The sequence below is a fragment of the Puccinia triticina genome, chromosome 8A (assembly GCF_026914185.1).
Source record: "Puccinia triticina chromosome 8A, complete sequence".
Classification (NCBI taxonomy): Eukaryota; Fungi; Basidiomycota; class Pucciniomycetes; order Pucciniales; family Pucciniaceae; genus Puccinia; species Puccinia triticina.
Window position 1 is genome coordinate 471,471 of NC_070565.1, and position 12,248 is coordinate 483,718.

Genomic DNA, 12,248 nt, shown 5'->3' on the forward strand with positions numbered 1-12,248 from the left:
CTACAAAGAGCAAGGATAGGGGCTCACAATTTTAGGGGTATGCCCCTTCCGGCAAAGTCAGGGTGGTCAGGCTGACTGGCTTCGCACTTGGACTGCGGACACGGCTGCGCATACTTAACAGCCTCTGAGCCTTGAGAAGTTGAGGTGAGCCCCTGCCGACGGTAGAAAGCACGCACAAACCAGCATCCCGATACAATGGCACCATGCGTACTCTGCTCGACTTTGTCATCTGGGACCGGCCCCCAGGTACCCAGAAGAGCGATCCTCAAACGACCCAAGACCGGCCAGGCGATCTGTCGAGAATGCTTCTATCTGATCTTCGAGACCGAAATCCATCACACGATCTTAGGGCTAGGAAATCAGGAGAAGCGTCGGTCTGAAGAGAAGAAAAAAACACCAGACGGCTCCCAGGAAACCGACGAGTCCGCGCACAGGGGTGGGATGATGTTTAAAGAAGGAGAGAAGGTCGCCATCGCCGCTAGTGGTGGAAAAGGTACATACACAACCCATGCACTACCGGTCACCAAATCCTCATCAGTCGGTCATAGCTAACACCAATCAAATAATTCCTGAAGATTCGACCGTCTTGGCTCATGTGATGACGACTCTTAATGAACGTTACAACTACGGCTTGGATCTCTACCTGCTTTCAATCGACGAGGGTATCACAGGCTATCGAGACGACTCTTTGGAGGTTGGTCCGGCCCATCACGCTACTACATTGCCCAAATTGCTTGAAGTTTATTGTTGACAACGGGGACGTATTTTGATATGCGCACAGACGGTCAAGCGGAATTCGAGCCAATATTCACTCCCATTGAAAGTACTGTCGTACGATGAGCTATATCAGGGCTGGACGATGGATAAAGTGGTGGAAAACGTGGGAAGAAAGAGTAACTGTAAGTTTCCGTACTCCTGGCATGAATATGCATCTCTCTACCCGTTCAGCTCCCCAGAATCCAGGGCTCTCTCCCGAAGTGGAGGATGTCGCCTGAATCAGATTTCGGCCTGACAAAAATTGGTTCATGAAGTCGATCAATTTTTTCACACCGGGTATCTTGCGAGTGTCTTGCAGGTACTTTCTGCGGGGTGTTCAGGCGCCAGGCCTTGGATAAAGGGGCCGACCTATTGAAAGTCGACCACATTGTGACCGGCCATAATGCAGATGATGTGGCTGAGACAGTCCTTATGAATGGTCAGTCTTAATCATTGAATTCTTTTGTACAAACGTTTTTACCTCGCTGACCATCTTTTGGTATTTTTTTGAGGGTGGATAGTATTGCGTGGTGATATCGCTCGATTGGAAAGATGCACTGAAATCACTACTGGGGGCACCACCAAGGGCTCTTCCGGCATTCCCGTAAAGCGGAGCAAACCATTCAAATACGCATACGAGAAAGAAATCGTGATGTATGCTTGTAAGTTAGCACCCCATTAACTCCTCCAAATCACTTTTGTTTTCTATCAGTAAGAATCAAATATTAATCATGGATCGTTTTAAACCTCCCAAAAACCACATCTGGTAACAGATTTCAAGAAGTTAGATTACTTTTCGACTGAATGTACATATTCGCCTGAAGCCTATCGGGGACACGCCAGAGCGTTAGTCAAAGACTTGGAACGTCTGCGTCCGTCTGCGATCCTAGATATAATCTACAGCGGAGAATCGATGGCGAGTGCCGTTAAGAGCAACGTCAAACGTCCCACCCAACGTAATCGTTTCTTCTTCTTTATCTTGTTCAAAACGGTTTGAAATGTTTTTCCGCTGGGCTGACAGTCTCGGGTTTTTGATCTCATGTGTAGAATCTTGTCTGAGATGTGGCTCCTTGGCTAGTCAGTTACTCTGCCAGACATGCGCTTTGATTGACGGTTTGAACGCTAGTAATAACAAAGTTGGATCATCTGAGGCTAAGGTCCACACTTGTGGAGCTGACCAGTAGATTGATTCCCTTCCATTACTTCCTCTCGCATTTGCTCGCATGTATTCACTTGAATTCCTCGGATTTTTCCCCACTAGTGTGACAACAGTACATATACCCGACCGATTTTCAATAATTCAGTTTCTGACTCGCGTGCGCTCATAAGTCCTCTCATTCAAACCCCAATCCGCAAGCTTTTGATTACAATCACACATTTACACGTGTAGTGTGGTTCCTACTGATTCGCACAAGTTGAAGTATTGCATCCAGTGTGGACAAGTATAGATTGTACTACAAGAAGAAATTGAAACCGGGAAAATGGAAAGTGAAATACAATATGTGTCGATATCCTTCAGAATCAAAGCGTCTTGATATCCGAAGTGTTGTTTGGTGATAGTGAAAATGAGCTGAATTGCCGACAGATAGGAATATGCAACGTCTTGCGCGCGGTTGGGTTACATTATTTTGTTTCTTTTGAGTGTTGGAGTCCAGCGTTTCTCTGAGATTATAAATTGATTGGTCGTTTTCTGCTGGACTGGATTGATTAATGTTCTCTCCTTCGTCGATTGCATTTGAATTTATATTCCTTTCATTGATTGAAGATTTTCCGGGGTTCATCAGCAGTGGTATTATCACATCAGATGTCAAAGGCAGGAACAATTGATGACATACATTCCTTAAGCTGTCGGGCGGCTAGAATTTGACTAGCATTCAACCAGGCAGGAAAGACGACATCGATTCGGACTCTGAGATCTCCTCTGGATTTTCCGCCGGATTTTCTGATAGGCATGCCTTGGTTAGGGATTCGAATCTCGAAGCCAGGCTGGATGGGATTCCCGCCGGAAGCGCCGATGAAGGGCAACTTGAACAGGACGTTTCGGCCGTCGATGTGTTTCAGACCCCGATTGAGATCGTACCCCAGATCTGGACCCGCTAGTGCCTCCGCCAGTGGGATCCTATGAGTGTATATCAAATCGTCCCCTTCTCTTTTGAACTTCGTATTCGGCAGCTGGGTCACTACAAGCACCAATGCTCCCGCTCTTCCATTTTTATCTTCATGGCCCAAGCCGTCAAATCGGATCCTCGTCCTTGTTTTTTTTTGGGGGGAGGGGGGGATCATATCAGATCATCACGAGTATTTGTCACCAGTTTTCAAAATCAAATATACGGCTAGACAAGTAGCCTTACCCGTCTTTCCAACCGGGTTGAACAGTGACCTCCCGGGTTTCTTTTTTGATCTGGCCGTCTCTGAGTCTGCGCGTGAACTCGAAGCCTTTGACAGTACCTTTATAAAGATCCTCTAGACTCAACTTCAACGTCCTGAAGGTATCTTCTGGTGGTTCTTCATTCATGGATAGAGGGCCATTGACGCCCCCAAGCCTCTTTAGTCCCCCCATCATGTCTCCCAATGTGTCCATGTTGTTGTCGAATGATTTTTTGGTATCGTTCCATGGTTTCTTGGTAGCGTTCCATGGACTATAGTTCGGTACCGCTGTTGGACTTCCTCCCGAGTGGCGACTATCCAAGTCGGGAAATATGGAATTGATGAAATTTTCGTTCCCATTCGTCTCACCTGCTCGACCAGCCATTTTCAAAAGAAAAAATAGATAGTAAAAGGCTTGTGGGAGGAGACTGGCGTGGCGGTGTATGGACTTTAGAAATCTTGGCACGTGATGCTTCAAGGGTCGCAAAAATGAGATGTAATTCACAAGAGAGAAAAGCCTATTGTTCGTAGTTTTGCCTAGGGTGGTCGATTTATACTTGGATAGAATGATTCATATAGACCAGTCGAAAGGGGAGATGTTTCAGATGCTTTATTTATAGAATGCTTTGTGAAATTGTAGATATATGTCGTGGATTCAGGGCGTACGAGAGATCACAGAAAGCCGTCAATTTGAAGGAAACCAAACAACACAAAGGAAGGATGGACCAACAGTCCAGACTTGAGGCTCAAGATGACCACGATGAGCTGATGAACCAAACTGGCGAGACTGTTGATGTACAGCATCACGTAGGGCCCAGGGTATTCTGAGGCAGTTTTCAGTCTGGCGGTTTGGATCACTCATAGTACAGATGCTTTTGGCTGCTAGTTATTGGCGTCTATTTGTCCGCGGTGAGCTTCCATAAAAATTGCTTTTTATGCTATCTCCACTTTCCACCCTCGTCTTCCTCAACCTCTGATCATCGAGCCCCGGCAAGTGCAAAGTTCATCGTTGATTCAACCTGGCCTGCTTTCTTGCTTGGACGCGTTTCTGTCAAGCGGAAAAGACTCTCGAAAGCTTCTATTTATTTAAAATATCGTCCCAGAACTTTAATCCTGCGCTGCCCCATGACGATATGTAAATATCAAAAGGTGTATGCTCTTTAAAAAACTGTCCAAAGAGCAAACACCCCCACACTTTCATTATTGTTTTTCGACCATTCCTTGCCCATCACCCCACCTACAAAATGTCAATGTGAGATTATCTTTCAGACATATGACCTTTATTGCTCTTTGGTGGTGATGTGACATTTATGTATGGCCTAGAATTTGTAATACAAAGCTGGATGGTGTCGAAAATGTTGATTGTTTGAAGAGAATGGCTTGAAACCTTTGGGATACGAGATGCACGAGTGATGATCATGTACAATCACAAGACTTCATTTATCTTTGTGGAATTAAGAAACATTGGTAACTGATCGCCCGATTATATCGGGTACAATATGCCATGAAGCAATTGTTGGCTTTTGAGAAATGTATGTATTGATGTTTGGAAATGATTTTATTTGGACGCAGGAATCAGGGCATTTCCAAAGAGATGGTTGGTCATCAAAACATCTTATGTATGTGAAGACCACAATGCATTTCTCTGGCCCACTCCTGTTTTACTCGTTCAGCAATGTAGAAGTGAATTTCACGTTCCGAATGCCTAGGGTGGCCCGGGAGTTACTAACTCGCCAAGGCGTCATAAGTTTGGCATAAGGGCAAAAGAATTCCCTCCTCTTTTTCCTTCCCCCTGCCTTCTTTGGTCCTCCGTGGAAGGTGACCCGGCACGGGTTGGAAAATAAGAGGAGTGGAGGGATGCCTCCACGCCACCTTCTTAGGTGGCGTGGTGCAACTCTTCTGTGAGAACTAACAGGAAGGTTTGAGCCTGGAGGCGGGCGGGGCGCCTGACTGGGCGGGTGGGTGGGGCAATTTTTTTTATCCCGGTTGGCGGTAAACCAGCGGCGAGTCGCGGTCGGCGGAATTTGATGATTTTTTGATTCCGGGTCGGGTGCTGCTAGCCGGTATTGAGGGGCTGCATACTCCCCTCGATGACCTGTCAGTGCATTCGAGAATACGCAGTTCGCACTCCTCTTGATGGCCAGATGTACCGGCCATCAAGAGATAATGGTTGATGAGCCTCGATGACCAGAACGGAGCGGCCATTGAGGGGAGTGTGATACCCTCGATGGCCGGTGTGTACTACGCTCGATGGCTGGCCAGTACTGGCCAATCGAGAGGAGCTTGGGGCTCGCAGGGTCTTGGGGAGATCAGAATTGGTAAAAAGTAACTTGTGGAACAGTAAATATGTGCTTGGTGAGAGTAGATCACATTAATGTTCCAAAAAAGCATAAGGTTTGTAACTGATGAGATTAAGTCCTCATCAACCGCCTCGTTTTTTTCTTGACATTCCTGATGACTAAAGTAAACCCAGAGTTCCAAAGAGCAAACCAACGCTGCCAGTCAGCTTGACTTGTTGAAGGGTTATTGGTGTCTGGAATGATTGGAACGAAGTGGGATTTGATGAGGCGCAATCGATCGTTGAAGTGGGAAACGAGCGTTCTAAGGGTTTGAGTGAGCAATTTTCCAGTGGTGGATAGACCATCCGTATCGCCTTGTTTCAATATATTCAATACATTTTCAAGTTCGGTATCGACATGCCAAGCTAATCCTCCTATTATATCCAGTTCATCGAAGCGCATTTTGGTAAATAACTGGTGTCGGTTTTCGCCCGTTCGACGTGCTGATAACTTCGCAAAAAAAATACTCAAGAGCTTGATGATGGGTGCAAACCATTTAGCTACATTGCGGACGGGTTGACTGAGGGGCACCTCCCACCAGGAGGTGTTGGTCCGGTTGATGAGGTTGAAGAGCTCTTTGGGTTTTTGATTGATGGAAGAGTTGGGGAAAGACCAGTGATCTGCAACGATGTCGGATTTACTTCCTTCTATCAACTCGAGGGTCCGATCAATCGCATAGAGCATATCTTTTGCATGTTGATCAACCTGTTTTTTCGCATATGGAGCACGAGTACAGTTCTCGGAGTCGGAGTCTGAGTCCGAGTCCCAGTCGGTTTCTTCCGTTGACGTTGTTATAAGTTCACACGAGTCCCAACAGAAGTCGCCAAAATAACTGGTCAACCAGTCGAATGAGTATTCGTAAACATCCCGAGCTCTACGGTTGCTCATGTGGAGGTATTGGCCCGGACGGAGTATCTTCATCACATCGAGGAATTGATCGAAAAGTAGCTCCAGTTCTGATAGAGACTTGGAGATGAGTTCGACTAGTTCGCCGGGTTCTTTCTGGACGTCACAAGGCCGCTTCCATAACTCGAAAGGAGTTGTAATCAGCGTGCGTAGCTCGGTAACTAGCTTGCGGAGCTCCGGGAGAATACTTGAGTGGAGTCGGTGCAGTGAAGCTGCCGTCGAGTCGACGTTTTCGGGTATCAATGCGGTGGACAGAGAGGAAGGCCTGCCTGAACTGCCTAGGTGATGTTCAGAAGGATCAAGCATAGCAAGGTAATGCAACTCCTTAAACCTCTTGGCGATCAAAGCTACAGACCCAAGAGAGATCTGTTATGAATACACATGATGGCTTTCGGACTAGAGAACTCAAAGATCCACATACCTTTTTCGGATTCCAGTCGCTCGGAGTTGTGGGCTGAGTCTTCTTTCGCCATTTTCTTAAGTTTCTTGGTTGTGCGTCTAGTCGTCTGACACAGTCTGATTGTGAGGTCCTCCTTGACTTGAAAGTAACTAAAGCCGTCCGATGGGACCGGGGGTGTGTAGTCTGGGGCAGTGAAAATCTGACAACAAGAAACAGGTCACTGGTAAGCTAATTAGTTGTATCGGTTCGGGTCCAATCTAGTGGATTGCTCACCTGACGACAAGGAACACGTCAGTAGTAAGCTCTGATACGCTCGGCAGTCGGCATCGACTTCAATATGGTGTTGCAAGCCCGTCTGGGCACTCACCAAAGTTCGGCCGAAAAAAGGCCAAGCGCGCGTGGCCGACCCTGAAGCCCGCTTGGCCGATCCTCAAGCCCGCCTGGCACATTCCCAACCCCCGCTTGGCATATCGCAAAGTGGGCGGGGTTCGGCACAAAGCCCCGCTGGGCCGATTTCAAGCGAGGGTGCCACGCACGCCAAACGCTGTGCCGGCCATCAAGGAGAGAAGTTTCCCTCCTCAATGGTTGGTCTACAAACCGGTCATCGAGAAGGGAAGACTCCCTTCTTGATGATCGATACAAGTATCGCCCACCGCAAAGGGAGTCTTTCCTCCCCGATGACCAGCCTACAGACCGGCCATCGAGAAGGAAAAGCTCCCTTGTTGATGTCCGATGTGCGATGTCGAGAAGAGAGAATGTTTCCCCTCCTCGAGGGCACGTTGTTCTTGCCTTTCGAGGCAGAGACGAGGGCCGGCGTCTGACGAGCAGCATGTTGCATTGAACTTAACACAAGTCCCTCCCTCAGAGCATCCGCATCCGTTGCTAAGTTAGTATGGACTAACTAGCTCGGATTACGGTCGGAGTAAGCTAATCCGAGTGGCCGACCGCATTGGTGTACACGGCGGGGGTGCTTCCTGGCCCGCGCGTTTGTGGAGACAACGGGATCACCAGCTCTGTGAAATCCACGTGGATTTCACTGCTCCCCCCGTTCTCTCCACCCTCCCGTGGAAAATGCGTGGAGACAACGGGAAAGCCTGTCGTCTCCACCCGCCTGGGATTTCCACGTCAAGAATGACGAGGATTTCACGGCCGCCTGTGGGATTGCAGTGGATCCCACGAGAACATTGACGGGAATTCCTAGTCGCTTCCTTTAACAAGGAATCCACGGCATGACAATGCAAATGGTGAGCATTAGGGCTATTTTGGTGACAGCCGCTGCGGTTCAAAACTCCGTCCCGCCTTGTTGATGCTGATGACCCAGGGCAACAGGGGACTTGGTCCCTGAGATCCCACTGCTCCGACCATCCCATCTGCAGCCAACAGCAACTCCACCTCCCATATTTGATAGCTGATGATGATGGCGACAGCTGCTCATCACCACCCTCAAACGACACCACCAGCACTTCTCTCCCGCCCGTCCAGGCCTCGCTAGCAGTCCCCTCCGCACCCTGACCAGCACATCGTCTTCGCGGAACACGATGTCTGCCCCGATTACGCTGACTACCATCAACGGCACACCCGGCACCTCCAAGGCTATCAGCCCGTATTGTGAGGCTCTTTCTGGGCGACGGCTGCTTGCCCATTTGCATTATCTGATAAAGCGCTCCTCCTTGTCTGATCCTCATAGCCCAGGCCGTTGTCACCTCTTTACTCTAGCAGCTCAATCCCGTTGGACCCGAGCACAATGAAAGCCATCCATCCCACCAATGTGGAGCTCCAGACTGTCAGTGTCCATCCCGCTCCCCCTCCCCTCTAACCGCCACCCAGGACCTGACTGAAAAAAAACCGCCCCTCTCCGGATTCTCTCCCGCAGGTCGCACATTTGCCTTTGTTGCGGTATCCCTCCCCTCAGAGGAAGAGGTGGAGGTGACATTGCTGAGCAGTGTTGTGGTGTGGGGTGTGCAAACTCCACATTTGGAGTGTGGAGGTATCAAGAGTTGGGTGAGGAGGAGAAATGAAGACTAAGCATTGATAGCGTCAACAGATTAAGAGTCGAATGATCTACCAACGGACTAGTCTCTACCAATTGACATCAAACAACAGGCGACCTGTTTTATGGTAAAAACCCGTTGAGATCAACCGGAACTATTGGGACCTCTACCTCCACCTACAAGAGCGAAACGTCCGAAACAGACAAAGGCATACAAGGCGCTTTTGAAACTACCTCCATTACCTCCGTCTCCAATCGAAGAAAAGGCAGATCCTTTAGAACTCGAACGTCCTCCGTCTCCGTTTATATCGGCTATATCGTACGTCTTCTCCAAAACAGTAACTCGGCATATCGACAAAGGGCAATTGACTTCAACTTTGGCTCCGACTCCAATAAACTATCGCATTGTACCAAATCCTTTTGGATTACCAATAACGGCTCTCATTCCTATACCTGAGTATCGACCAAAGTTAAGCGCACCCCGAAATACGTCACCGTCTTATTCACCCTTGGATACGTCTTCAACGGAAAATCTTTCAAAAGTCGCTGAATTCTTGGTAGATCCAGTATCCCCAATTGCTTCCATGTCACAAACGGCTTCCAAGGTGACGCCAAGAACGAAGTTTTTACAACAACCAGGCATATACAAGCAGGATGTTGAACCCCTGGCGGCTGATGGCTCCAATTTCACAAAGTGGAAGAGAAGTCTCAACTGAGTATTGTTACTTACGCTCAGCATACCGAATCTTTTTGATGATCCGGCCAACTACGCTAAAGTCAAGGGTCAGGAGAATACCAGCATCCTCTATCTCATCCAAATCACAATCCACGATGAGCTTCAGTCGATCACTGATAGATTCACAACCGGCACTGAAGCGTTCGATGCTCTGCAAGCACATTTTCAAGGTACTGTCCGGTTCCGTCAAATGGAGCTCATTGACAAGTTGCTCGAGTTCCGTATCACGGGTCCCACGACCAATCCATCCCAGGTCCAAGGATTCTTCAATAAACTATTCAACACGTTTGCGGATCTCAAGAAGGTGGGGGCGACTATCCCGGAACACGTTCAAAGCCTTATCCTCCAAGCGGTTTCCCCGGTGCCCCCGTCAATGTCTCGTTCACAAATTTTTCAGAACATCTCCCTTCAAATCGGTGCCAAGAAAGAAGTTACTGCACGCGAAGTTCAGACAATCATCACCTCGGCCTACGGTGAAAGTCTCCGTTTCAACTCTACGCAACAGTCTACTGTCTCGGTCTTTTGATCCTATCCTAGTCAACAACGACCTCTCAACCAGTCCTGGACGAACACACGACAACAGACTCAACAGCAGGCGGGAAGCCGTGCACACAACCAACAAGGACCTACCTCAAATCAACCAGCACCCCAACAGCGCAATGTGGGGACACCTGGCAATCCCACGGTCGACGATGTTGTGGCAGCCATCAACAACATTCGCAAGGGTAATCAAGGTCCCACTGACTCTTCAGTTTTCGTCGGGAAACCATGTTCATATTGCGGTGTGCAGGGGCACTGGCGTTCCTCCTGTCCAGTTCTACGCAATGATGCCAAGTTGCCGCCCCCCAACACCCTCCTATCTGGTCGCCCCGTCTCCGGTTACGCCCGTCAAGCTGCACCACCAAACAACCCACCCACCGTCCCGAATCAGAATGCGGCAGTTCGTTCGGCGGTGGGCACGGATGCGAATGGTGCGACTGACGCCGGCACGGTTTTGGATTCTGGGGCGACCCACCACGTGAGCGGATCTTTCCCTATGTTTTCTTCTCTCCATCCGATCAAGCCTCCCATGAGACTGAATCTGGCGTCCTCCACCGGTTACATGCTGGCGACACACAGTGGATCCCTCAAGATGGTCAATGGGGATGGCAAATTCACGATTCCAAAGGTGCTGTACAGCCCGGAAATGACCGGCACTCTTCTTAGCCTTGGCCAGCTAGTCGAGTCCGGTTTTCAACCGTTCTTTCTTCCAAATCACGACATCCTTTTAATTTCCAACTTTGCTTCCATCACTGCAACCTTCTGCCAGCGTTCCTGGATAATCACCCCAGACTCTTTCCATTTTTTCCCTTCGACAATCCGTGCAGTGGCCACTAGGTCGTCCAACAAACTCATTTCACCGGCTTACAAATGGCACTGTCGACTAGGCCATGTCTCAGACTCTATTATAAAGGAGTTTCTCAAATGTTTTGTTCCGTCCTTTGACTTAAAATCCTGGACGCCGTTCATTTGCAAAACCTGCAAGCACACTAAGAGCGAACGTCGGCGCCAATCATTACCAGAAGTTATTCCCCGCGAAAACCGTCTTGATCTACTGGTTTCAGATGTCATGGGTCCATTCAACCCTGATGTTTCCGGCAATTGTTTTCTTCTCACCATCCGTGATCATGCCACCACATACTCCTTTGTCTACCCCATGAAATCCCGATCAGAAGTACCACAAATAATCGTTGCACTAGTAAAAAAGATGGTTACACACTTCAACACGGCACCAAAGTTCATCCGCGCCGACAATGCGAAAGAATACACCGTAAAACCACTCTTGGACTATCTTGAGTTGATTGGGTGTCAGCTAATCTTTACATCGCCATACACGCCGGAGCAGAATGGGGAGGCTGAAAGATTGAACCGAACTTTGGGAGACATTGCACGAACCACACTAGCTCACTCCGGACTCCCGTCCAAACTCTGGTGGCATGCGTACCGATGTGCATGTTATCTAGTTAACCGAATCCCCAATCAACGCTGCAAGACAACTCCTCTCAAACAGTGGTCCGGCCGACAGCCATGCGCGGACGCATTCTATCCATTCGGTGCAAGGGCCAGTATTCACATTCCAAAAGACAGACGCCGTAAACTCGATCAGCGCGGCTGGACAGGCTATCTTGTAGGTTATCAAGACGATGAGCGGGGATGGTTTTTCTGGAATCCGATTACTCAGAAGATAATCAACTCTGAGTGTGCCACATTTCTGGACTTTCAAGGAAAAGTTTTTTTCCCTACTCCCACATCTTTAGCTAGCAATCCCATTGCCCGTAGAGTTCTGACACTGGGCAAGGAACGCACCAAAGAGATATGCGAGGATCAAGACAATCAACTCAACCTTCTCCAGGCAACACCTGATGCCGAAATTCCAACTACACTAAGAAGTGCGCTTCGGTCACCGGCGGGCGCCAAATGGAAGAAGGCATGCTTAGCCGAATGGGACCAGCTCACGGACATTGACACTTTCAACATCCTGGATAAAGAGGACAAGCATTCCATTGGAACGCGGTTTGTCTTTGATATCAAACAAAATGCGGACAACTCGATCAGCAAACTGAAGGCTCGCTTTGTTGTAAGGGGTTTCAAACAACGTCTCGGAAAGGACGTCCGGTCCACCTTTGCTCCAACCGCTTCACTCTCAACTCTCCGAATTCTCTTGACCTTAGCAATAAGGAATAATTGGCTCATAAATTCTTTTGATATCACCGG

The 12,248-nt window shown here is 48.7% G+C and overlaps 3 protein-coding genes across 3 annotated transcripts; 1 reads left to right on the top strand and 2 right to left on the bottom strand.

Moving 5' to 3' along the window:
* Positions 1-195: 195 nt before the first annotated feature.
* On the top strand, positions 196-1,940 carry PtA15_8A47 (uncharacterized protein; the record flags this gene model as incomplete). The annotated part of the gene is made up of 7 exons (XM_053171914.1): positions 196-493; positions 576-694; positions 782-899; positions 1,076-1,195; positions 1,278-1,418; positions 1,530-1,712; positions 1,804-1,940. 7 exons carry the CDS (start codon positions 196-198, stop codon positions 1,938-1,940), a joined length of 1,116 nt encoding a protein of 371 aa, XP_053022701.1.
* Positions 1,941-2,556: 616 nt separating this feature from the next.
* PtA15_8A48 (uncharacterized protein) lies at positions 2,557-3,508 on the bottom strand (the record flags this gene model as incomplete). Its single annotated transcript, XM_053171925.1, has 2 exons — positions 2,557-2,875; positions 3,108-3,508. 2 exons carry the CDS (start codon positions 3,506-3,508, stop codon positions 2,557-2,559), a joined length of 720 nt encoding a protein of 239 aa, XP_053022702.1.
* A 2,026-nt stretch (positions 3,509-5,534) lies between these two features.
* On the bottom strand, positions 5,535-6,841 carry PtA15_8A49 (uncharacterized protein; the record flags this gene model as incomplete). Its single annotated transcript, XM_053171936.1, has 2 exons — positions 5,535-6,715; positions 6,790-6,841. 2 exons carry the CDS (start codon positions 6,839-6,841, stop codon positions 5,535-5,537), a joined length of 1,233 nt encoding a protein of 410 aa, XP_053022703.1.
* Positions 6,842-12,248: the final 5,407 nt, after the last annotated feature.